A 27,674-nucleotide genomic window follows, 5' to 3' on the forward strand; every position below is an offset into this window, starting at 1 on the left:
GTGTCAAGTAAATACTGGGTCTGAAGCAGGGGGTTTTCAAAGTCTGAGTCTCTGGGTCTCCACTCAGGTGCTATTTGATCCCATAGACACTTCAAAACTGAGACAAGATAGCCTAATATTGCAGTTTGACATAACTTCAGACTATAACAAATACATTAAAAGTGTCTGTCCTGAGGCATTTATTAGTTTCTGACTCTGAAAGTGGAAAAAAATGTAAAATTCCTCCAAACTACTGCCTCTCTGAACCATCTCTTCTACCAAATCCCTCATATTTAGGCTGTTCTGCGCGTTTCTGATGTAATATTATTTCACGTTTGGAGCCTCCCCCTTTGCAAACCTCTGGTCTAAAGGAAAGGAGACTGACATAATAGATATCGTTCTGACTGGTATCTGCATGGTGACTCATCCGACAGCACGTTGCAGCGTAGATTAAAAAAAAACCACTTCTAACCGTCTCCCTCTTCTTGTGTTTGAACAGATAACCCCACCTCCATCATTACCTGAGCAGCTGAAAGAGATGTTCAAACAACAGGAGGTGGTCCGCATGAAACTCCGACTACAACACAGCATTGAAAGGGTACGTGCTTTTACTCGTGGAGTGTTTTGATTCAGTTGGGTTGAGTGCCTCTAGGCATCTTAGCACCACTTGTAGCAGCTGAAATGGAAAAAAATGTAGCTCCTTGACATTCTGGACCTGTGCGGTTTGTTATCAAACCCTCTTGAAGACATGAAGTGGTATTAAAACATCTGTTGTATTGTAAGTATCTTGTGCTCTGAAATCCTTTTTTATTAGATTTATAGTATTTCCCTTATTTTCCCTCCTTCTCTTCAGGAAAAACTGATTGTTTCAAATGAACAAGAAGTTTTAAGAGTCCATTACCGGGCAGCAAGAACACTAGCCAATCAGAGTCTGCCTTTCAGTGCCTGTACAGTTTTGTTGGACGCCGAAGTGTACAACATGCCTCAAGACGTCCAGGCAAGTGGCATCTGTTCGCCTGTAGGCTCCTGTGTTTGGTGTTATGTTGGATAATGTGTCGGAATTAACATATGTTTGATAACCTGTTGTGTCTTGTTCACAGAGTGATGACGGCAAAACGTCAGTGAGAGACCGATTCAACGCCAGGCAGTTCATGTCCTGGTTACAAGATGTCGATGACAAGTTTGACAAACTGAAGGTGAGATCGCTGCGATCGTTGCTCTCTTTTCACTGCCTGTCTCCATTTAACAGTAAAGTGCACATGTAGTAAAGGATCTTCTTAAAAGTCAGCGTAGCTCTTTGATCTTTACCAAAAGAAATGTTTGCAGATGTTTTCTTTTTTTCTGTTTTTGGCCCCACGCCACAGTTCTGTTGACTTTTGCTCTTTCACCCTCAAAAACGTGTTGAATCTAAGACTTGATGTAACATTGCTACTCCTCATACTGTTGAAGCCGTTACATACAGCTAAGTTCTTATTTCTGTGGCGTCTCATAGCCATATAGAAAGTGTGGAGAGGTCCTGCCTTGCTGTCATTGGGCAGAAATTGCTTTTAATAATTCTCGCAGTAATCAGCTTGGTGTGTCTGATTTTTACATGTAGTCGTTCTACTTTACTATTTAACCCGTGCAAAAAGGTGTCATCTTCCGATCAGACAGGAAGGCCGGTCTCTAGTTGCCTCAGCTAATGAACTCGGCATCGGGAAACGCCTGACAGTTTAGGATAAAAAGAGTGACGTGACGAAGGACCGGTGTCAGAGTAAAGCTGTGGACTGCAGACATACGCCACAGCAACTAATTACATAAAGAGGACCGAGGGACGTCTCCGCTCTGAACAGAAAAGGCTTTACTGGCTTATTTTGACAACTATATTAACTGGAAACAAGATTACGTGAAAGAACAACAGTCGTGCAGTGGATGTCCTCTGTTCTCGTAACCTGAGCTTCGGAAAGAGTTTGCGGTTTGATTCCCTCTGAAGCCACCTTTTCTAAAATGTAAACCAATACCACAGATTATTGGGTTGTCCTGTTGTGTTTCAGGATGAAGTGGGTAGGTTCTTTGAGCAGGATTTATCAGAAATGTCAACATTTCCACAGGCTGGGAAATAAACAAAAACACAATTGATAAGATTCTGGTGTGACACTTTAGCTCAGAAGTCCTCCCCCCCCCCCCCCCCCCCCTCCTTTATCCTTTGTTTATGGCTGGGATTCTTTAGTTACTGCATTTTTGCAGACAACGTAGAACTGTACAAGGATACAGAGGTTTTGTTTGCTGTGATCACTCCTCCTGTTCATGTTGGCCATTAAGACATCAACATCAAGGGAAGTGATGGAGAACAGAATCTACAGTTTTCTTTTTGTGCAAAAATATTTTCCAAAAAATGTAGGTTAATATGAGGCTTCAGCAGTGGATGAGTCATGTAGATATAATCCAAAATGACAGCCTTTTTAGTGACGAGTCGTCCTTTTTGTTAGTATCCCTCCAACGCAGCTCATCAAGGAAACACTAAGCAGGTGAAAAAAGAGGGAATTTTATTCTGAGGCATCTTGGGTGGAGAATTGTTCAGCAGTGAAAACACTTGGATAACATAATACCCTCTCCCTCCACAGACGTGTCTCCTGATGAGGCAGCAGCACGAGGCGGCAGCCCTGAACGCCGTGCAGCGTCTGGAGTGGCAGCTCAAGCTGCAGGAGCTGGACCCGGCCACCTACAAGTCCACGAGCATCTTCGAGATCCCCGAGTTCTACATCCCGCTCGTGGAGGTCAACGACGACTTTGACCTCACCCCGATATGAGCTGTTGGACAGACGTGCTTTGCCACAGCGGCGGCGATATCACGGACACAAGAGGCAGCACCGACACAGTCGGGGGATAAGGAAAGAAAAATGTGAAGCACTTAGAACGTGGCGGTGATACATAAGAGCATTTTGAAAAGGGATGATTTTACTCCAGCGCTCTTACGGTCCAAACCGGCACGCCCACCACGAGGACGGGGGAAGGACCGCTCCCACAGACAAAGGGTTGTCCAGGGAGCGGAGACCAAAAGCTGGGGCGGGCCGGGGCGGCAGCAAGAAGCAGAAGTGTGGACCACAACCACCTGCTACTGCTCCTCGTCGAGCGGGGTCACACGACTGAAAGAGTTCAATTGTTTTTAAGTGAGTGTTCATACGTTGTGTACAGACTGTGCTCTTAATTTTTTTAACTTATTTTATACATAAAAAAAAAATTGTGCATTTGTAAATAGCCATGTAATTATTGTTTTAAACTTGTAAAAACAAAAAATAATAGATATTTTGATTGTAAACTCGTTCTGTCTCATGTTTTAATGGACCAAAGTTGGTTTTTATATCGAGTGTCCTCTTCGTCCGTGATGTTCTTGTTGTCGTTGGCTTAAACTCTTAAGCATGTGTTGGCTTTTGTTGTGTTTTTCTTTTGTTTGTTTGTTTTCACTGTTTCTTCCTTCCTCATCTGGAGTTCCATGCCACAGCTGGTGTTTTTTGACTTTGGCAATTAAATGCTGTGCATGCGTTGCGTTGTTTGTACTTTTTTCCTAAAAAGCTGTACTGTGGACTTAATTGTGAGGTTTACTGAAGTGTTCCGGCTTTTTTTTTTTCCTTTTTTTCTTTTGCGCCATTGTGTCGTCTCTTCTCGCGGCCTCACTCCTCGTGTGTCGTCCATTGTGTCTCGCGCACATTAAAGTCTGTTGTGGCTTCCGAGGGAGAAGAAATCACATACTTTTACAGTTTCAATGTGAGTTCACAACAAAACCTATTTTTTCAACATAATGCCTTTTTGAACGATAGTTCTAAAAATGTCTATTTTAATATTTACTTGTTACATTGTAAATATTTGTAATATATAATTGAATAAATTTTATTTGTTGTGAAATTAAACGTGTTTGATTTGGTGTCATTTATCTCAACGCTGCACGAGAAATTAGAGCTGGAACAAGTGATTAGGGATATATGTTATTATAATTTATTGTTTAAATCCAGCAGCAATGCCAAACATTCACTGTCATTTGTAGAAGAAGAAGAATTACTTTATTTATCCCGCAACAGGGAAATTTAATTTTTTCACTCTTATTATTAATCATGTTACACACACAGGCCTGAAATACACACATGCACAGACAGGACCTATATACATGCAATTAAGGAGAGATGTTGGAGTGGGAGGGCTGCCAGTGACCGGCACCCCGAGTAGTTGGGGGGTCGGTGCCTTGCTCAACAGCACCTCGGCAGCCACCACTCCACGCCCCGTACATGGTCCACACAGGGACTTGAACCAGCGACCCTATGGTTCCCAGCCAAGTCACCTATGGACTGAGCTACTGCCGCCCAAATCATTATTCAATAAATACATGTTGAATTTTTTTGAGTGTAGGTCTGATAAAATAAGTTTGGAGACCTCACCTTAAGCTCTGTGAAATATCTAAGGATTTTTTTAATCAGTAGATTCATTATTGATAAAATTAATATTGCCTTTCTACAAGAAATGACATGATTTCAGGTGAACCTTTAGTCAGTCTTTCAGCAGTACTCTCCTCAGCCAGGAGATGTCGCTGTCCACAACACACTGCACAGCCAGTCTCTGCTTGCAGTGATAAAACTGAGCTTCTTAAATATCAAACCAATATTAAAATGCTGCTTACACATTATTGCATCAGTAATATTTTTCCAATATGAAAAAGAAGAATTGACTATTTGACTATAATCTGACTGGTTCCATTTCGCATAATGTGCACATGTGCTTTTTACTCCAGTAAAATATTCTGAATGCATGACTGCACTGACTTGTTATGGAGTATTTTTTGACTGTATTGCTACTTTTAAGTAAAAAAATCACAATACTTCTTCCACCACTTGTACAGTGAGACAAATGGCTAGTTACAAATGTATGCCGTGTGCTTCATATTGTTGGATATTCATATTATTCATATTAACCATTTGCAAAGGCTTATACAATGCAGTGATGGGCAATAGTCAATATAATAATGTATCGTCTTTCAATGGAATCATATTGAGATGAAATCATATATAGAGATATCCAGTGATGTCATGTAAATTGTTGTGTATAGCTGGAAACAGTTTCCCTCTATAATCTCACTTTAAACTGTTGTGTTCACTTTGCACTAAAGTTCTTATAAAATGAGAAAACACTTCACTTGCCAAGTATTTAATTCACAGTCTACAAAATAGCTTTTACCATGTGATTATTACACAACCTCAATAAGCAATAACCATATTCAATAAGCAGAAAACATGCTATATCGTGATATTATATATTAATATTGTTATCGAGAGATTAAATGATCCTAGAAGACTTTTGCCATGTTGTCCAGCCCAGAAGTTTCAAGTAGAAGACCTTTATTTTGTAGTTCTTGACCTCAGCAAAAGGCAGGAGAGGCAGTTCGTGTGTCTCTCCAACAAAATGACACATCTGTACTTCAACAGCATGTTAGTTTACTCCCATTTACATTACCAAGCCACATTTAATGGTATAAACACATCCAGTAGCCTCCATAATGACTTTAAAGTTGAATCAACACCTACAAACATTCGTGAAGGTTGGCTTCATGGTATTAACCCTCCTGTTATCCTAAGGGTCAATTTGACCCCATTTAATGTTTAACATCTCTAAATAACAAAATCTTTTTGTGTTTTTTTGCTTTATATTTATGACTTTTCCTAATTTTATGGGGAGAACTCATAAAAAACCTAAAATAGGCATGATTATATATATCTTTTTATTGTTTACATTGTACATACACTTGTCGCATTGGTGTTCCTTTGGGTCAATTTGATAATCTGGATGATTTAATCATTATTATTATCGTCTATTTTACAATTCAAATATTATATGAGGTCAAATTCACGCTACTGTCCTTGATAACGGACGTTACTTTCATTCCAGATATTACACATAACACAAAATAGCACTTAAAATAACAGACTTACTTTAAAACACACAGACAGAAATCCCTCTATGCAGTTTAAGCTCAATGATATTTTTCATTTTGTTGATTAAATACATAAAGTACCCGACTTAACTTGAGTCACACATTGATTAGGATCATTTTCGAGATGTTTAAATTGCGACGGTCAAATTGACCCCTAGAATAAACGGTGTTAGTAAAATTTGAGGGCAACAGGAGGGTTAAAGAACGACGCACACCGGAACAACAACACAACCCTCCTGTTGAACAACACTTCCTCTTTATCCCCAAAGCACCTGGACTTGGTTATTTGCCAAGTGGCTGACATTGCTGTGGGGAGAACTATTACCTGGACAAATGAGAACATTCACAGACTTGATACTTCCTCTTAACTCAACTTCTCAATGAATTAAGACTCAACAATAACATTTATTTTAGCCTACAAGAATAATCTCTATCATATTTAAACAATGTGACGTTTCAGCACTGGCTTTTTGAAAACCACCCCCTCCTCTTAAACATGCTTCAAACTGAAATGACCCTGCCTGTTTCCTCGCTGACCTTCCCGCCCCTGCGGCCTGGAAGTGGGGCCTATTGTGTGCCTGTTGGATCAAGTCTGTTAGGGACAACACGTGTAAACACCTGTGGAGAGAAATGGCCCATCGGAGCGTTTCTGCGGCGACAAATGAGCTCGGGCGGGGGACGCTTCTCAGCGGGAAGTCCGCACGACTTCACAGCTTCCGAATCGCCCTCTTCTCACCTAATGAGCCGCTGATAAGACCGGAGACAAAGGGCTGTTTAATGGAGTGGGGGTGGCTTGTGAAAGAATGGGCATTGCTTGTTTAAAAACACGCTGAAACAGAGCCCACCTGGACACGCGGGCGATGAGCGGAGTTTTTACGCGCAATACTTTTACGCACAAAAACTCCAGCGGGGCGCGGATGTAAACGTCGTCTCTTGGTGGTGTCCGTGGTGCTGTGAGGGGGATCGTTCACGCCCGTTGTCCTGAAGACACTCCGGCGTGTGTGTGTGTGTGTGTGTGTGTGTGTGTGTGTGTGTGTGTGTGTGTGTGACCTGAGGCCCGGTGTTTTCCTCCACAGACGCTGGATAGAAAAATGGAGTGTGTGCCTTTAAGGCGCCCGACTGCCTGTCGCTTTTTGCTGCGGAGAGACTGACGCCCTCTGGACACAGTGGACACTTGAGCGGCGGCAGAGCACCATCCTGGAGAAGTTCAAAGAGAAAACAGCCACTCTCCCTCTCCAGAACAACAGTCTCGGAGTCGTTAACAGCGCCGTGGTGAGTTTGAAACACACTCTCTCTTTATTACGTCGCTCTTTTATGCGCTCGGTTCTCTCGTGGCCGCGCGCGAGGGGAAACAAAGTTTTTGGTGTTAGCGATGAGCAAAAAAAAAAAAAAAAAAAGAAGAAGAAAGGGGAAAAAAAAGAGGTGAAGAAACGCGTTCATGACTGAGGGAGCTAATGTCCCTCACATGGTTCCCCTTCCGTCATGTGAAGCGGAACAACGTGCGGCAAAAGCGCTAAAGCGGAGGGTAGAGGCGGCGTGCTCGCGCGACACACTTAGGTTAAAGTAGGTGAAAAGGAAGCTGATGTTGCCAGATGTGTGTGTGTGTGTTGTTATCCCGCAGTAGCGTGAGGGGAGCTCTGGCTTTGAATGAAGTGTGACGCAGGGCCTTTTAGAAATGTGATGTTTACATGTCAAAGTAGGCGCTAATTCTGCGTCACAACCGTGATTCCCACTGCACTGCATCTGTTTGTGCTGCGCCGTGTAGCCTCTTTTTAGCACCATAAATACCGACTTCAGATGATGTACTAGATGTCTATAAAAACATTAAAGGTTGATAAATATGGAGACTGAGCAGAACACCGTCATCTAGTGTCTCAAGATCCTAGGCACAACAACAAAACATAATTCCAGCAGTGGGTTGCCAGGTTGGTCAGACCCGGCCCAGTATCCTAGAGGAGACCGGAGTCTGTTTGAGTCTGTTTGAACCCATCCCCTCTGGAAAATCGCACCGTAAAAACTATTGCAGAGGAGTTTGACTGACAGTTACCGTTAGCAGTTAGCGTTAGCCGTTGCAGCTAAGTAAACATGAAAGTTAGCCTACCGATCAAGGAGAAACGTACGTAGCCATCTGGGCGTGCGTTTTAATAACCTCCTTTATCTCAGTCTCAGAGTGAATGCTTGGCCTGTATTGACTCTTGTTTTTGCCCGTCTCCGGTCACTCAGCTCTGGATCGGCAAACTCCATTTCACCCAGTGCCAGCCTAAAGTAGCTGCACCAAACAACAGACAACCCTGGCAACCCGCAATGCCGACCGTTGTCAAACCCATCTAAAAATGTTTTAAAATATTAATTCAGATTAAATATAGTTATGGAAAAGTAATACTTTCATTCTGTACCCCTCATGTCCCGTGGGTGTATTATTTTAAAAGAAATATAGCTTTTAATAAAGATTCCTTGAATCATCCTTGAATTATTGTTCTTGAGATAAAAATCTACTCCTCAGAAGTTGATGGATACAAAACAAAAACAAAAACAATTGAGAACCGTGTACTGGTCAAAAAAAAGAAAACAGCTCCATCTCAGTATGAGGAACTCAGAGTGTAGTATTCCCATCATGCACCACCTTTGTGTCCTGTTATCTATTATGCACCGGCCGTAGCGCTTCACTTTTTTCCTCCTGTGGAATGTCAGTGGTGAAGTTTTGTTTATTTGTGCTGGTCTCTGAGGTCCTGTCCTGTGTCTCGTGTTGATGTAGGTGTTTCCAGTGCCGTGCTGGTGAGCCGTCAGGATGAGGCCTGGTCAGCTGATCCTCCCCGCCGCCGCCGCTCTCCTCTTCCTCCTATCAGGACTGTCTCTGACCTCTGGCTGCAACAAAGCCCTCTGTGCGAGCGACGTCAGCAAGTGTCTCATCCAGGTAAAGGACGTCAAGGTTTTCCCACTCTATAAACACACGGTGGATGCTGAATGTCGTATTTGCATGACCTTCATCAAGAACAACTCTGTCTGAAGCGTGGCTGCGCTGATTTTCTCCCTCACAATCAAAGCAATGAACCCAACCTCAGGTTGATAGTTCTGACTGTTTGAACAGGGGTTGTCTGAGGTCCTTAAACGTAGTCAGTAGATCCTCTCACACAGCATGTTCGTTGCGGGGCTCTCGCACCTTTATTACGCCTGGTCATCTGTGTGAAAGGGAAATCCAGCAGGTCAAAAAGTGACAAAGCAGTGTTCAGAGTAGCCTGAGTTGTTAATAACTTAGTGAAGTAGGTGCTCGCTCTCTTTTTGCTGTTGCTGTTTGCTCATGCAGGAATTGTTGAGTCTCTGTAAATCATAAATAAGTCATAGAGTGTGGTCCAGACAGCTCCTGCTTCCAGGATAGCGTCTGTTATGTGAAACCCAACACCGGGGCGGCATCCCGCCGTCTCTGCTTGGTTCTGTGTGAGTAAACAAAGTCGACGCAACAACGGACCTTTATCATAGCGCTGTTTTTTTTTTACGCCTCAGTGACAAAGAGACAAGTGTATTAACTACGGTAGACGGTGATGGGCAGGGCACGCCCCCAGTTTGAAGACGCAGGCAGGAGTACCAATATAAAAGCGAAGTAATGTACTGCTGTGGACGGAGGCAGCAACTTAACACGTTTCATGTACGAACTAACAAAAGAAACTAACTAACCATCAAATTCCTGTGTTCTGTGGGGTAAAATTAGTGTTTTTGTCAGTGGAGTCAGGTGGCTTGAGGAGAGCATAGAACGGCGTCAGTTCCCCTCGCGTAAACTTAAACAGGGCTGTCTAATGGAAAGTGATGGAAATAAACGTAGCGTACAATTAAACCGATAACGTCTTTTTAGGTGGCTAAAACTAAAAAAGTTTAACTGCTTCCCCCGTCAAAGCGTTACATTGTTTAGCTTCTCATTCTGTTCTTCCGCCTGCCTCTCAACCGTCATCGACTGTAGGTAACGCTAACTATGGATAAGTACCTCATACAACCCCACTTTAATAGCAGATATCATTCATGCTTCAAATTTGTAATATGATGAGCAGAGTTCTGTTTGTTGGTGTCAAACAGCTGTTAAACTGCAGGAAAAGGATCTTCAAAGATCCCATATGAAATGCTTCGTGGTCGTGGACAGATCATCTAATCTGATGGGCGCCGATCTTTTCTGGGGATTAAAGTGGAGGTCTGCGTGAGTGCAGCCCAGTTCAAGCAGCGTTACAGCTGTTTTTGTGTAAACGAACCGTTGTTTCTCTTTAACACAAACGCAAATTAAATGTTGTGTGCAGCTGGAGTGGAGTTCGAGTTAAAAGCAGTCAAAATCTTGTTTTAATACTATTTTTAAATGATCATTAAACTGGCAGGACGGACGTAAAAGCTACACGAGAACACACGCCCTGCTGTCGTTGCATCTTTAAACACTCAGCCAGTTTTGCGTTAACATATTTCACATGAAAGCGAAATACCCAGCCGTAGCCAAAAGTCAAGTTAAAATCTGTCCTGACGGAGATGGAGATCTGGACCGGGGCACAAAGATGGAATCTGTTGTGAAGAATGCAGATACATTCCTTCGATAAGCCGAGTGAAGTCTGGAGGGAAGGTTTTTATTCCCACAGAGAGAAGAAGAGATGTGATCTCACTGCCCGGCTCCACGCACACCTGCTCTCTCTACCTGCACGACTCCTGCAAGGCATTCACGGCATAATTCCTCTGTGATTTATGTCAGGCTTCCTTTTTTTAATTTTCACATCAACTCCTCTTATGTTGACTTTCTAGCATCACTTCCCTTGTGTCACTTTTTCCCTCACGTCTGAAGCCCAGCGGGTGAGAGGCTGTCGTGCGTTCTTGTTGTTTTGAGGGGAAAAACTCGAAAGCGGAGTGTCGGCCTGTCTTTCCACTGCCTGTCAAGTCAGATGTGAGCTGCTGCTTGTCCTCCGGGTGTTTGTGTTTGACCTGCTGTGTGTTCAGTGGCCCCGCCTCTCCTATTAGCATCTTTTATAGTACTGTATTTAACCTCGGCAGCCATTTCACCTGTGTGACCTCAGTCGGTGTACAGCAGAACACAGCAGAAGCTTTGCTGTACATAAATACTTCAGATATATACAGTTATCATAACTCTTAACGTTAGGAACCAAAGATCTAGAGGCAAGAGACAGAAAACATTGATAATAACATTTAAAAAAAATATACTTCAGCAACTTCAAAAGCGCAATGGCACTGGCGTGTTGCACGAGAGAGATGTGCAGACCCTACAGGTTATTCAAGAATCAAGAAGCTTTATTTATTTTGCAACTTATTATTGTGCATTATTATTATTATTATTATCAGTATTGTGCAACAGTTTCAATACAAAGATGTGAAAGGATCAGAGTAACAATAAGCTAACATAATCAAATAAAGTAAAGCTAACATAAAATAAATCAAACAATGAACTAAGTGTGACAGAGTGCAACAGACATTGTGGTTAAACAAAGGTTTATACAATATACAACAATACGCAGCGTGCAGTTTAGCAGCAGATTGAAATAAAATAAGTACAAACTAAATAAGTGATAAGGAGCGATAAGTGATAACAGTGTTAAAAGTGTAGCAGCATTTCCTACAGAACTAAGTGACAGTATGGCACAGTGAAGTGTAGCAGCCTTTCTGACTGAAGTTAGTTACAGTCAGTTACAGTAAAGTACAGTGAAGCAGCATTTTACTGAGATACGTTACAGTAAAGCACAGTGAAATGTAGCAGCACTTCCTACAGAACTAGGTTACAGTAAAGCACAGTGAAGTGTAGCAGCACTTCCTACAGAACTAGGTTACAGTAAACCACAGTAAAGTATAGCAGCAGTAAGTTACAGTACCACAAAATAAAGTGATGCAGTGGTGGTATAAATGAAATATATATGAACTTTATATTACAAAAATGTGAAATGATTTGGTTTATTTGGTATCAGCCATGAGCAGCGGGTAATTAGTGGTTACACACTGAGGGGAGGTTTTTCAGTAGCAGAGAAGTGTGAGACATGGAGAGGCGTGTTTTGTGCACCTACAGAGGACTTGATTAATCTACGCTTTCTATAACTGTAACTATTCTTTTACATTTTGATCGATCTGGCCATTATTATTATTATTATTATTATTATTTTTTAAAGTTAATTGATAAATAGTTTTCACCCACTAATGTAATACCCATTACGATTTCGCAGCGTCCAAGGGATATCTAGTTTAATCAGAAAAAGCAAAGCAAATTCCCCTGTTTGAAAAGCCTGAACCAGAAATTATGGAGAATTTCAAACATTTAAACAGTTGTTTGAATAGTTGATTATTCATTTTCTCGACATTTCATCGACCCCAGATGCCATTGTTTGCGCAATATTTAACTATTTTAACATTTAAACTAAAAGATTGAAGAAAAAGTCCACTTTTAAAGTGTCACAGCCGTCACAGGCAATAAAGAGTGTGGTGGCTTTTAGTTTGTGTGTAATCCGCATTTCTCTGGCACAAACTCATTACTGCCAAAACCACCAGCTTCGGTACCTCCTGTGACGAGCCGAACATTTGTGGCTGCTGCTTGTTCTTTCCTTCCAGGTGGCTTATTTCTCCTGATGAATCACCGTATAGCGCTGTGGCTTCTGTGACCCTGCCGACACGGACTCGTTAGCTGTCAGAGGCGAGAGCGATGGTGTGTGTGCCGTGAAGGAGAAACTTTTCCTGCCTCTAGCCCCTCTGTAGAAGCTCCATGTTGCTTGTGATTAGTGGGATCTGCTGCCTGACGCTCGCTTTTACGCTCTGCTGCCATCTCAAGTCATTTGTCTGAATTCCCCAAAACCCCTGAGGGTGGGAGAACATGAGAGGAGGGAGGGAGGGGAGGCTAAGGTCAGGAGGAGGTGTGTGTGTCTGTTGGGGGAGGTTGGCCGAGGGAAATATACAGTTTTGGTGCAGAGATACAAAAGCCGATTCTGTCCAGGCCGGGCTGTGCAGCAGGGTGGGGCAGCAGATTTCAAAGTGAACGCACACAGCAGCGGAGCGGTCGCTCAGCGGGACCAGGCAGCACTTTCTCTCCAGAGTCCTTTAGTTGAGTTTTGACTGATTACAGCAGTTTCTGCCCGAGGGAGAGCCTGATAGGAGCTCTGACCTCATCCACATCCACACAGTTTATTCTGTAATATACCAGAAAGTAGTTGAAAAAATGCCCATCACAAAGTTTCAACAACCAAAGGTGACTTCTTCTGATCCGCTGTCCAAATAGATTCAATTCACTATCGTACAAGACAAAGATAAGCAACAAAAACCCTCACATTTGGGGAGCTGGAGCCAAAGACTGTTTGTCATTTGTTAAATGAGTCACAAAGTTATTGCAAAATCCGACCAAATGATCTACATTTGGATCCAAATCGTGTGACTCTGAGTTTTGAGCTGTTTTCATGCTTGTGCTCCAGTGGTCATCATCTGTAAGTGTGCTTTTTATATTCATGATAAAATGCATAAAGGATTTCTACCCATTAGCTCTGTGTTAAATCTTCTTGTGTGCTACCAGTCAAGAACACAAATCCACACTGTTCATAACAGAACTGTCACTGTGTGTGGTGAGCACCCGCATTCATTTCTTGCATTGAGTCTTTTTATTTTTTAATAGTTTTCTATTATAATCACTCACTCGTCACTGATCTTCAATCGCTTATCCGGTGTCGGGTCGCTGCTCTTCCGTCTTAATAAAATGCGAAAGTCCAATAAAAATATTATGTGCCAATCTCAATAAACATATTAAAAAAAATATATATAGACGTTTTGTATCAAAAATCAATAAATAATTGGGATAATTGGGCAATAATCACGCAGTCATAATGAGCTTGAACTTGAAAGGTGCTGGTTTGCACAAAGCTAGGCTAGCTGTTCCCAATAGCTTCCAGTCTTTATGCGAAGCTAAGCTACGTTAAGCTAATCACCTCCTAGCTCCAGCTCCTAAAGCACAGACATGAGCGAGGCAAGACGTGACTTTCCCAAAAATGTTGAACTATTTCAGTTGTTTCTCTCTGCTTCCACTTGCTATGCTATGCTATGCTATGCTATGCTATGCTATGCTAAGCTAAGCTAACCAAACACCTCCTGGCTCCAGTTGTCTTTTTATTCTCTTAAAATGCTTTTCAAATGCAGTCTTTTTTTAATTTGTGAAATATGAGCTGCGTGTTTCCCTTCGGGGCAGCTGTTTAGTCTTTTCCGTATAATTCCACCTCTGAGACTCATAATTACTCATGGGATCAGATCTTGATCAGAGGTTTGGGGATTGAGAGGCTGGTGATTAAGTGAACCGTGTGTGGTTTTGTAATCCTTCACGCGGTGAGTCATTGGAGAGTCTTTTATCATTGCTGGGACTGTTTTCGTGTAGGAGATGGCTTCTGCGAAGATGTAAAGGAGGGAAAAAACAGAAAAGAAAGCAAAAGGAGAGAGAGAGAGAGAGAGGGAAGATGACGAGGAGGGAGGAGAGGATGAATGGAGGAAAAAAAACAGGGGAGAAACTGAGGGAAGCGGGGGGAAAGTGTGTTTTCTTTTGGAGGGGGGGGCAGTCATGTTCTGTTCTCCAGGTGTTTTCTTCTCCCTCCCTCTGTTTCTCCCCCCTCCACCTCCCTCATCGCGGTGACCTTGACTCGGAGGAATGTGCTCCCTGTTCTGTTTCAGGAGAGAACGAGGGGGGGGGGGGGAGAAAAAGAGGAACTCAACCACTTTTTCAGCCCCACCTACACGTTTTGTTTCCTCCACTGTTTCAACGTCCTCTGAAACTAACTGAAGTTGAGGAATGAAGCTATTTAAGTGTTTGTGGGAGAGTTATGGGATCAGCCGAGGTTGCATGTTTTTTTGGAGAAGCTCTTACAAAAATATTACCTTCCTTCTACAAAAAGCAACATGAGACGTTTGGCTGCAAGAGTGTGTTTTTCCTGTGTTGACGTGCCCGCGGATGAAGCATATTAACAAATATGAACCCAGTGAACCAGATCTATATTTTAAAAAAAGGGCAAGAAATCACTTAGAGCGGCTGAGACCATTTCACATAGACACACGTTTTCGTTGCCTTGTTGCCTTGTTTGTTTCTATCCCATTGGAATTGTTCTGCTGACAGTTTGCTGACTCGAGTGTGAATTAAAGTAGGAATGCAGCGATCTAACCTTTTCTCTCTGGTGCCTCGACACATGGCATTTGTCGATGCCAAGAACTGATCTCATACCAGCACTTCTTTGCTCAAACTTAAACATATGCACGCATGAAACTTTGAACATTAGAAACATTTTTCCTTGTCTTTCAATATCAGATGAAAAATAAACTTCCATGTGTGTAACCTGACAGTGATTTAGCTGACACTGTTTCTGCAAAGCGATGTACAAAAACTGCATTCAACCATGAAGATGCCATCTAAAAATTTCAAGAATCATGTGAGTACTTTAAAGTTCATCAATTGAGCGCTCCAATAAAGGAACAAAATACAGAGAGAGGTATTTTTTCCCATCTTTTCATGCACCAAGGTGCAGTCTGAAGTTTTCAGAAGTTGTGTAGCGTTTCTGCTCGTTCAGAATCAGAAATACTTAAATAATCCCGGGGGGAAATTATTTTTGTTACAAAACTCCAGACATACGACGGTGCGACCATCGTGGAACCAGGAAAGCAATCAGATGGGATCTTGTTGAGCCGTGGCCGCCGAGTAGCAACTGTTTGGCATTGGTAGAGTGTAGTGGACGGGCTGCGGTGTTAGGTTTGACCGTGTCCTGGAAGTAGGAAGGGCCTGAGCCATTTGCAGCCCGGTACGCAAGTACCAGTGACCTGAATCAGATTTGAGCCACCACCGGTAGCCAGTGCAGGGTGCAGAGGAGCTGTGTGGTGTGGGAGAACTTGACTAGACTGCACTACTGGATGAGCTGCAGAGTTCAGTAGTAGTAGGACGTATTCTCCTGATGTTGAGGAGCATGAATGTGTTACCTGGAGGACAACAATGTCCACTTTAATGTCCATCCATCCTCTTCCTCTTCCTCTTATCCGGGGCCGGGTCCTGGGAAGAGCAGGCTAAGAAAGGTATTCCAGACAACCCTCTTCCCAGCAACATTTTCAAGCTCTTCCTAGGGAACCCTGAGGTGTTCCCGGGCTAAGATATATCATTTATCCAGCGTGTTCTGGGTCTGCCGCGGGGCCTCTTACCAGTTGGACTCGGAAAACCTCTAATGGATGCCCCCCGGGGACATCCTGGACAGATGCCTGAACTACCTCGGCTGGCCTCGTCGGACATCCCATAAGCAAAACATTAGAAAGTGTCTCAATCTGGTGGAAAAAAAAACAAAAACTATTTTTTTTAAGATGGAAAGCCTGATATAATAGATGCTGTAACACCTGTTAAGTGGGAACATATTTATCCTTAAGTGCCTGCGTGTCTGTATTTTGCCTACACAGTTCATTATAGACTTATTATAGGAGCTGAGGTTGAGTTTGGACACAGTCTTGCCAAAATGTCTGCCATGTGCATTAACACAACCAAAAACATAACAAATTACAGACTAAAATATCTCTGGGGATGCACAAATAAAATGACATATTAATAATAGTAAACTGGACTTAAAGTAGGCTACCAAAAGTTTTAATTAGTTTTGAATATTGTACGAACTGATTGACATATGCAGTAAAACATTGATCTCAAAAGTAACAAAAAATACAATTCTTTTGTAGAAGTGTGCAAAGTAGCATCAAATAGAAAGTATGAGTACCTTTTTTTTAAATTTGTACTAATTCAAATGTCTTTTATTTACAGTGCCAAACAAAAGTTATCTCAATGCACTTTACATATAGAGTAGATTTAGACCACACACTGAGTCTTATGTATGATTTACAGAGACCCAACAATGCCCCCATGAGCAAATGGTAACAGCACTAGCCTCAGCTGCAGTGTGAAACCATCCAGGGGAAAGATTTGAATACTGTGATCGTTGACGTGTCCGAACCCGCTCCGTTCATGAATGGAAATACAGCAGATGTTTATTTTCCTCTCTGAGGTTTCACTGCGCTGCACAGGCCGACCCGCTGTTGCTCTTTGTGTTGATGTTTTAATGGTACGTTGTACAGCAGCTCTGCATGTTGTGTTCCGTCTCCCGCTCAGACCTGGATCTGAAATGACTCTGTATTTCATTTTCATGTGTGATGAGTGGTTCTAGCTCAGCTGGGACTTGTTTTCACTTCAGCTTTGCCCACGGTTGGACTGATGAAGCCTTTTACGGCACAGCATCACGCAAAGGACAAAAACAGATGTCTGATTACAATTAAGGGGTCAGTAGTAAAGCTCAAAATCTAAAATTAGATTAGAATACACTTATTTTTCAGGTGTGGTGTGGGGGTTAGCACTGTCGCCTTAAAGCAAGAAGGTCCCTGGTTCAAATCCCAGCTGGGGCCTTTCTGTGTGGAGTTTGCATGTTCTCCCCGTGTCTGCGTGGGTTTTCTCCGGGTTCTCCGGTTTCCTCCCACAATCCAAAGACATGCACGTGTTCGGTTCATTGATGACTCTGAAATCACCCGTAGGTGTGAATGGTTGTCTGTCTCTGTTCGTCTCTATGTGCCCTGCGATAGACTGGCGTCCTGTCCAGGGTGTACCCCGCTTCACGCCCAATCTCAGCTGGGATCGGCCCTGACAGGGACAAGCGGTTGAAGATGAAATGAATGAATAACAGAAGGCAGAAAAATGTCCCACCGTTCACATCCACACTGTAGCAATGCACCACTACTACCCCACTGCTCTGAGCCGTAACCAATGTGAAGGATGCATCTTGTTACAGTTTGGTTGCTTGCGTTCACCCTGTTCCCATTGTGTAAATACGATACAGTGTGTGAAAGCAGTGCACATGAATGTTACTGTAGTCCTTGAGTGTATTTCCTTGTTTACCCTGTTTTGTTGTAGTATTTCTTGTTTGGAAATGGTGTTCTATATATTTTTAATATTTACAATATTTATGTGCATTCGTAAATGGCTGGCAAGAAAACAGCTTTCTTCAATGTCAGTGTTCGGTGGGTTCCTTTGCAAGGCGTCAGGGTTTTGTCTTCCTCCCACCTGTGCATTTTCTTCTGTAATGGTAAATTTCTTCTTTATTTTATTTTTGATGTGAAATAAAGAACAAATGTGATAAAGTAAGCCACAATAAACAACTGACGATTCACTTGTCCCATATATGTATATAATATCTTATTATACTTAGCTTTGTTTTTTAATGTTGTTGTTTTTTTAAGGTTTACTGCATTTTCTTTTCAGGTTCTGCTTTTAAAAAAACTTTTTTTTACCATTTACATATTCATTTTATCTTGCATTTTTACTGACGTATCATCCCCTTTGCTGCTGTAACACTGTACATTTCCCCACTGTGGGACTAATAAAGCACACGTTTAACATCTCAAGGAAAAACTTGTTAACATGATTTTGAACTGATGCTGTTTCCGGCCGCTACAAAAACATTACTTCTGTTTTGGGTTAATCTCTGATTATTCTGATCATCTTGCAACAGAAGTGGTGACGATCATTGGGGACGATGTTGCCGTTTTGCTGATGCCTGTTTTTGTTGCGTGTGTGTCCTGCAGGAGCTGTGCCAGTGTCGTCCGTCTGATGGGAACTGTTCATGCTGTAAAGAGTGCATGCTGTGTCTGGGGAACCTTTGGGAAGAGTGCTGCGACTGCGTGGGTGAGTGCAGAGTCTCCATTTATTAGCGACATAATTTAAAGCTGACAGCAAAGTTAAGTCAGCATGTCATTCTGGACTTTAGCGTTCAGCCCACGCTCCGTGATGACTGTTGAGCTGAACATCTGTAAAGGAGATTACTGCCAGCAGAGATTGCGTTTGAGTTGTGGATGAGTGAGGAATTGGTCTGGTTTGTTTTGGACTGTACACAACTTAAAGTGGAACCCCAGGAGTGAAACTGAATATGATTTTAATTTAATGCGCAACTCTGACTTCAGATTCAGTTTCCTCAGTTCATCATACAATTTGATCCGACTTATTTCCGTTTTTAAGATGCTATATTCATGTTGCTCCACGGCCTTATTTTTAAAATGAATGTAGTCGACACCATCCGTTATAGGGGCTGACAGATTCTCTTTAAAGGGACAATACGTAGTATTTTCTTTAAAACAAAGCATAAACAATACAAAAGTGATTCCTCTCCGTCATCATTTATGACCCACTTGAAATGCGGGTCTGTGTCTGTATCTGCAGAGACCGTTTGCCTGTATTTCTGTTCATTTTGGCATGTTCATGGCGTTCAGCCGGGGAGGAGGGGCCATTTTAAAAACTGCAACGGACAAATCCTACTCATTCTACCTTTTACATCTTGTTATTTTGTTCATGTCATCCTGGTTTCATAACCTATATTAGATTGTATTTCGCGTGTAGACTTAGATGACTTCCGTGAGGGACTGTGAGTAGAGTCGCTGCTCCTTTGCATTGAAAGGAGCCAGTTGAGGTGTTTCAGGATCATCTAGTAAGGATGCCCCCTGGGCGCCTCCCTAGGGAGGTGTTCCAGGCACGTCCAGCTGGGAGGAGGCCTCGGGGAGAGATTAGGTGGAGAGATTATATCTCCACACTGGCCTGGGAACGCCTCAGGATCCCCCAGTTAGAGCTGGTTAATGTGGCCCGGGAAAGGGAAGTTTGGGGTCCCCTGCTAAAGCTGCTGCCCCCGCGACTCGACCCCGGATAAGAGGCTGAAGATGAGATGAGATGAGACTTAGATGCTAGTGATAGACGATTAATTGGTCAGCCCATTAATTGCGCCAATCAATGCCATTATGAGTTAATAGTCATTGGCCGATGCCTGCACTCACAAGGCTCATTAACAAAAATGTCACCAGCCTTCAAACAGATAAACCAGCTAACAGGGCTCAAAGAACTATTAAACTATTAAAACTAGCCCCCCTTCCACTCCTGACGGGTAAAACACGGATCAGATTTGTCATTTTGAATGCTTGTGGGACGGTGAACAAGTGTAACTGGGAAGCCTTTAAAGGAATGTTTGCAAACGACGTATGCTGCAAGTTAAAGCCTACAACTGGAAATTATTATTATTATTAAACGGCGCTTTCTCGGTTAAAAACATAGACGAGCCCATGAGCGCCACGGGGGAACTGACAATTAGCCAATCAGCCCGTGGGTGGGACTAACATCGTCGTCAGATGTCAGATAGAGTCCATACAGTCTATGGTCGCTACTGTTGCAGCTATAAAACGGTAAATAATCTGCTTTGAGCGTCACAACTTCTGCAAAATGACGTGTTTTACTGTCACATTTGCACAACTGTATACTCTCACCATATTTGTCTTTCTCTATATTGTAATTCTGCTATATTTTTTATTTTTTCTATAAATTGTAAATTTCCTGCTATCTGAGTGTAATGAAACAGCTAAAATCTCTATCTGTCTATCTATCTGTCTATCTGTCTCTCTATCTATCTGTCTATCTATCTATGTGTCTGTCTCTCTATCTATCTGTCTGTCTATCTATCTGTCTGTCTATGTGTCTGTCTATCTATCTATCTATCTATCTATCTATCTATCTATCTATCTGTCTCTCTATCTGTCTGTCTATGTGTCTGTCTGTCTATTTATCTATCTGTCTATCTGTCTATCTGTCTCTCTATCTATCTGTCTATCTATCTATCTATCTACCTGTCTGTCTATGTGCCTGTCTATCTATCTATCTATCTATCTATCTATCTATCTGTCTGTCTATGTGTCTGTCTATCCATCTATCCGTCTATCTGTCTATCTGTCTATCTGTCTATCTATCTATCTATCTATCGATCTGGGTAACATTTTCGAAATTCTAGAAGATCCACACGATTGAATTATTTGACCCCCGTTCAAGTAAGCATCGCGCTTGTCTATTGTGATTGGAAATCGGTCAGAGTGAAGAAGTTACTAGTTGACAGTTCTCTCTGATATCAGGCTGCGTTCATACAGCAGCTTCTACATATGGGTGCCCACAGGCTCTTATATCTGCTTAGATCTACATTATAAGTATTGTAGTACATAAGCATTTTATGAAGGAGGAGGAGGAGGTATGTACAGTTGAATAACATTAAATACAGATAACAGGAAGTGATAATACAGTAGGCAATAAGGCCATTAAAAATGATTCTGGCACTAATCTCCGTACGTGTGATCGCTCCGCAGCAGAACACTTTCTCTCAGTGAACTGAGAGTGGGGCTCTGATGCACTTGACTGCTGAGAAGCATGCTGGGTTTTAAAAAGGTACCAGTTTGTTCAGAGTGTTGCTGCTCTGATACAAGATGAGTGTGAGATGAGTGAAGCCAGATATGAAAGGTGTGTGTGAGAAGTGGCAGCGTGAAGGTTTACACAAAGCAGAGCCGAGGAGGACCACTGTGTAGGAAAATTTAAAGGAATATTGTCACTACTAATGGAGCGCCTACACATGTGGACAGGAAGTCTCGAGGTGCTCCAGAAGATCAAAGGATGAAGAGGCCGGAAGAGAGAGGGGACGAGGAGGTCGACCTGCTCAAATGAACTCTGACTTCCAGCCTCCGGGGGGTTGGAAGAAACAACCGGATTATGAAACGAGAAAACATTCAGTTCGGGGGGCACAGGTTCAAAGAGTGGGGGCACATTTGCAAGAAGTAAAAATGTGTTAGGACTCAATTACCCCCCCTTTTAATTGGTACTTCAGAGCCCGCCATCTTGTCATGTTCACGGTCGCTATGCGTGCTGCATTTTTTTTTCTCTTTTGCAAACTTTATTGACACACATTCACCCGTCTACTTCTTGTCCGTCCCCTGTATGTTCTATGTTCCCGATTTCCAATTACAAGTACGCAGCATAGCCGGAAGAGACGGGCTCCGGCCGCAGACCAGCCGCTGTCAGCTGCGTCACTAACATGGCGGTGTATTTGCATTTAGAGAGGGAATGTCACCACAGACACAGATATACGAATACTCTGCAAAAAGGCAACACGTGCTTTCATTAGCGGGTCGTATGATAAATCATAATTAACTCACTCTTTGATAGACGGTAACCTAACAGACTATTTTTCTTAAACAAAAGTTTGTTTCATGGTTAAAGGAAAATGGTGATACAATCTTTCCTTTATACAATTCATGGGGGCGACCTCTGCAAAGACATGTGCCTTTATTTGGGTATTTTATTGCCAATAAACTACTCAAATAATTAAAACACAACTTGCTAGTTTGAAGCTATTTTTTTTTTCTGGCCAATTCTGTGGCCCTCACGACCGACTGCTGGAAGGCGCCCATAATGGAGAGCTACGTGACAATTGCATGCCACTATATTGATGAGGGCTGGTGGGTTAGTTAAATCTGCTGTCTTACTAACACAGAGTATACCAGGCACACAAACACACACACAGCAGACAACCTCACAACTAAACAAGTCAATGCAGTGGAGACTTGGGGACTTCATGGGAAAGTGTCTGCATGCATGGGAAAGTGTCTGCATGCATGGGAAAGTGTCTGCATGCATGGGAAAGTGTCTGCATGCATGGGAAAGTGTCTGCATGCATGCAGATGGGTTACTAACCTGGCCCACCGGCACAGGCCCAGGGGCCCTAACTCGCTGAAAAAACACACAAATTGATCCCAAAGAGATGCTATATGATCACAAGTATACACAAAACAACCAGAAATGACCACAAAGAGACAAGAAATGACTATAGGGATGCAAAACGACCAGGAAGACATGCTAAATGACGAAAAATAGACACAAAATGACCACATAGAGACAAAAAATGATGACAGACAAGCAAAAGGATTTAAAATAGATGCGAAATGAACACAGAGAGAAACAAAACTTTGACATAAAATTGTAAAAATGTCTAAAAATAGATGCAAAAACACCACAGAAAGATACAAAACAATGACAGAGATGCAAAACAATCACAATGACATTGAAAACAACTAAAAATGGACATATCATGACCACATAGAACCACCACCACCGTCTAAAAATAGGTGCACACTGACCACAAAGAGAAACAAAATTAATACAAAGGAACAAGACACCCAAATTCAGAGACTCTACTTTTAGTCCTATGTAGACTGGGTGGATGGGGGGGCTCTTGCATGTCTGTGCCCAGGGGCCTGTTGTCTCATAATCCGTCTATGTGTCCATAGCAATGCATGCAACTCTGTGGCTACTGACTCTCCCGGACGGTTGAAATGGGACTCAGTTGGCTGCTTGTCTGTCAGCGGTTAATGATCGCTACTCTAAATTAGCATCCATAAACTAGTGCGTCTCTTTCAACGTCTCGGCCACCCCTCTGGACCCGCCCTGTAAACCAGCAGGCTCTCAGATCAGCTTTGACAGGCAGATATTACTGTACCTGCTGACAAGAAGGCTTTATTAAAACTCTTTCATGTGAAACACAAATACGAGGATCTGACACTGAACTCGCTGCTGCTGCTGCTGCTGCTGCACAGATGTTAGCGCTGGAGTTTTCCCCCTCAACGGGCCTTTTACAATACATCGAGGACAGCCTGAAGCTTTGAGCTAGAATCTATTTCTCATTTATATCTTTTATTTTTTTTTCTTACAGCGCTAGCCTTATGACCACTTTAAGTAAGTTTCCACTCTAAACATGTTGTCTGTGCCAAACGCGGGCTACTTTGAAGTGTGTATCTGCGAGTGGTTAGAGCAGCCCAGTAGAGGAGTGGTGGGGAGAGAGGACAGTTTGTATTATAGAGGAAGGGAGGAGGAGGAGGGAGGACCCGTGTGGACGCTTTATCTAAAACAGCTGTTCTGGCTCTGCTTTTTTGCACGGGTTTGTAATCCAATTCCTCTGTCAAACTCCATTGCCCATTAAATGATTTACCCATTAGCTATAATTCACTTGGACTCATTTGAAGGGTTAGGAAGATCCTATCTGAGGATGTGGGGACTTTGTCAAGTGATTGCTACTGTATTTTGAAATGAAATGAAGTGTTAAAAGGATCTTAATTGAGACGAGATAGTCTTGACAGCTGTGTGGTTTTACAAAACTGCCCCCGTGTGTTGAGATCACGGACGACACCATTTAATGGTTAAACCTCGCCAATGTGCTTAAAGAGAGGTAAAACGTAATTGTTAGTGGGATCTCGACTTTCAGATAGTTTCGTTTTTTTATTCACCCAGATTTTAAGATCTCTGCCTCCAACATAGTCAAGGCACCAAGGTCATGTTCTTGCTAATATATCTGTCAATTTGGGGAGTTCAATGGCACCAAGAGACGTTTACGTTCAATAATAATAACACATATTATACGTGCAAGCTTTGCAAACACGATTCTGATGTTTTTCAGACGAAATGTTAAATCGAATTGTCAAATTTCATTAAAAGTCTAGTGTTCCCCACCAGAATTATATGCTTGGCAGTGTAGAGAATGTTTTTTGAAACAACATTAAGTGCATGATGTTTGTAGAATAATTCATTCAACTCATGACCTCAGTATTTCTTGGCCGTGGCACTTGATCTTAATTCAATTGTGTCACTCTGGACGGTCCAGAAAGCACAATGAGATTTTATCAATCGGCAACCTCTGGGGCAGAAAAGTGAAGCCAACGTGAAAGTGCCAAAAACTGCAGTTCCCAGAGTGGCCACTTGAGGCTGGCTCCAAAAGTGAGTCAATCCCCACAGACCTCCATGTTAAAATGCCTGACTTTACAGCAGAAATAAACATGTTTACAGCCTGGCACCAAAAAATGACTGTACAAAACTGTACAGGGGTGAATATTTTCAAACTCAGCCATTTCTTTTATATTAAGGCTTAAAGTTCTGCATATCTAAGTGCGTGCAGCTTTGAGTAACAGGTGGGTGCAGTCACAGGTGCCTAACATCGACTGCAGGTTTCATCTGGCCTGCCTCAGCTCCAGCCACGCTTCATCTCTTTGCCCTTTTCTTTTGCTTAGCGGAGAGATGGATGATGTCACGGAGACTTCATCCGTATTTCATCCAGTCTTAGTTTTACAGGGACTATTACTTTGGTAGACAGATAAAAAAAATGATCATTTTAACAGTGAGGCATACATTTTCTAGAGTAATGGTTACAATATTATTAAACATATTTTTACAATGCTGCAAGCGCCACAAACTAGATTCCATTTCTCCATTGTATTGATCAGGAAGAGATGAATGCTGCATCTCTAAAAAAGGTGAAAATAAACCTTGTGCATGGCTGAGGAGACAATTGATTGTGTAATCTTCGCGAACTGACCCTTAAATATCTCCTCCTATCTTTTCCTGTCAGGTATGTGTAACCCCAAGAACTACAGCGACACCCCGGCCACGTCGAAGAGCACCGTGGAGGAGTTGCACCGTCCGATCCCCTCGCTGTTCCGCGCCCTCACAGAAGGGGACGCGCCGATCAACATGATGGTGGTGTCCTTCCCTGTCGCCGAGGAGCTCTCCCATCACGAGAACCTGGTGTCCTTCCTGGAGTCGCTCGACAGCCAGCAACAGAACGTCTCAGTGCCTGGCAACAGCATCCACGCCAGCTATGACACTCAAGGTAAAGCCTGAGCTGTGATGGATTATTTTAGCACACAGAAATTCATATTTTATATTAATCCATATATTGAAAGTCTGAGAAAATAGTACTACTTTCCATTTTATTCTACTTTATACATCTATTTTGCTACATTTAAGAAGGAAATATTGTACTTTAATACATATATTTGACAGCTATATTTAATTACTTTGCAGATCATGATTTAACATTAACAAAACATATGTGCTTATAAAATATGAAGCTGTATGGAATTTATGTATCAAACGGTATTTAAAGGAGTTAAATAGTTATCTGTTGACCAGCTACAAGCTACAGCTCCTTACATGTTTATGTCTCAGTAATATTGATGATATAACATCGACAAGAGCAATACAGTAAGTGCATAATGAGTGTTTTTACTTTCACTACCTCCTCCACTGCCCGTGACACAATTCTGAAAGAACAAGTGATCAAGTCGACCACTTTTCACTGGAAAATAGTGCCGACAACGTTGTTCGACAACAAGTTGATTCATTTTGTTTAAATGTCTGTTAATTATTTAAGGAATTTCTCAAGCAAAAGGCCAAACATTAACTGGTTGCCACTTCTCAAAATTGATAATTTGCTGTTTTTCCTTGTGTTTAAATCATTGTCAACAATGATCAATAACCAACAGGTTAGTTAACAATAAAACTACAAAGCTTGACAATGAAAGCACTTTTAGTACTTTTGATAGACCTCAATCAGCTGCTGTTTGATAATGTGCGACCTTGGCGGCAGCTCAGGCTGTGGGGATTCGGCCCGAGAACCAAAGGGTCGCCGGTACAAGTCCCCGTACGGACCAAGTATGCAGCGTTGGCTAAGAGGTGTCAGTTCGCCTCCTGGCACCGAAGCACCCCACCCTTATTTTGTACGTGTGTGTGTGCGTGTGCGTGCGCGTGCGCATGCGTGCGCGTGCGCGTGCGTGTGCGTGTGTGTGTGTGTGTGTAAAATAACGGTGAAGCAATTGAATTTCAACTTGAGTGACTAATAAAGGAATGCTTTCTTTCTTTCTTATTTCCCCTGGGGTTTGAAGCCCCTGAAGGACACATCGCATGAATCCTACTCTCATACAGTTTCTAAATAAGATACACTACATGAGGGGGAAAAAGCCTATTTTGCTCACATACTTTGTTATTACATAGCTGCCTAATCCTGTCAGGTTGAGTCAAATTTTTCATTTGCATTTATGCACACTCACTAAGACCCATGGTAATAAAATGAGGCCCGGTCCAGAGCTGAAGCAGACTGCAAAGTGTTGAACTAAGACCAGTTCGGGTTGGGTCAGATTTTCATCATTTCAGGGGGACGGGGCTGCCAAATGACCCTCAGTTCAGGGAATGTAACTGTGTTGAAACTGTTATTCCACTGCCATTTTTTAAATCTTTCATTTGTGGGTGTTTTGGCCTGTTTACCTCTAAGCGCAAACTACTTGCTATAAAGACACACTCATAATAGCAGTGTTCCCGCAGAGCTGAGCAGTTAACTCATTAAACTCACCGACACATATGGTCATACTTATTTACAGCAAATGAATTCCCCCCCGAGGTAAAAATAGGAACATTGAGGGTTAAAGGTAATTACTTTAAAATGCTGCTTGTTTTTTTATAAACCCCATAACTGGATTTGTGACTCATGTCTTCTTTTTCTTTGCCTATCCTTTTTTCAAATTTCAGAAAACATGTGCACAGTGGTCTACTTTGACGACTGCGTGTCTATCCGTCAGTGTAAACTATACTGTGAGTCAATGGGAGGATCCAAGTACCGCTGGTTTCACAACGCCTGCTGCCAGTGCATCGGACCTGAGTGCGTGGACTACGGCAGCAAGGCTGTGAAGTGCATGAACTGTCTCTTCTAAAGTGCGGGCACATATTGGTACCAAATGTCTGGGCCATACCAGAGGACTGAGGGCAGAGGAAACTATGACTGTTATGTGTTAGCATTCCTCAGTTACCTTGTAAAATACCCCCTACACCCTTCCTCCTACCCCTGCAAATTGTTTTTATTCTGCTGTTATGTTTCACTGTATATTTTTAGATATGTTCTCAATAGTGTTTTTACTAGAGGTGTATATGAATAATGTATTTTTACAATTATGGTCTGCTAAATCCCAGTCTCATGCCAAATAAAGAAATGTTTGGTGACGTGGACTGTTTTGTCTCGCAGAAAGGGTGTCTGATCTCAAAGTATCTTTTCTTCCTTTCACAATATATTTTTTTAAA

The 27,674-nt window shown here is 42.4% G+C and overlaps 2 protein-coding genes across 2 annotated transcripts in view; both read left to right on the top strand.

Moving 5' to 3' along the window:
• Nucleotides 1–3,850, top strand: part of ankrd12 (ankyrin repeat domain 12) — a 39,589-nt gene extending 35,739 nt beyond the window's left edge. Inside the window, exons 9-12 of the mRNA XM_083928231.1 lie at nucleotides 479–577; nucleotides 833–976; nucleotides 1,080–1,175; nucleotides 2,583–3,850. Of these exons, the coding sequence (XP_083784357.1) occupies nucleotides 479–577; nucleotides 833–976; nucleotides 1,080–1,175; nucleotides 2,583–2,768 (525 nt within the window). The 3' untranslated portion in view covers nucleotides 2,769–3,850. The remainder of the gene's footprint in view (nucleotides 1–478; nucleotides 578–832; nucleotides 977–1,079; nucleotides 1,176–2,582) is intronic.
• A 3,025-nt stretch (nucleotides 3,851–6,875) lies between these two features.
• twsg1a (twisted gastrulation BMP signaling modulator 1a) lies at nucleotides 6,876–27,561 on the top strand. Its single transcript, XM_083927794.1, has 5 exons — nucleotides 6,876–7,207; nucleotides 8,691–8,849; nucleotides 18,512–18,611; nucleotides 25,174–25,434; nucleotides 27,129–27,561. The coding sequence occupies exons 2-5, from the start codon at nucleotides 8,724–8,726 to the stop codon at nucleotides 27,308–27,310; spliced, it is 669 nt and encodes a 222-aa protein (XP_083783920.1). The 5' UTR covers nucleotides 6,876–7,207; nucleotides 8,691–8,723; the 3' UTR covers nucleotides 27,311–27,561.
• Nucleotides 27,562–27,674: the final 113 nt, after the last annotated feature.

This window comes from Echiichthys vipera (assembly GCF_963691815.1).
Source record: "Echiichthys vipera genome assembly, chromosome: 15".
NCBI lineage: Eukaryota > Metazoa > Chordata > Actinopteri > Perciformes > Trachinidae > Echiichthys > Echiichthys vipera.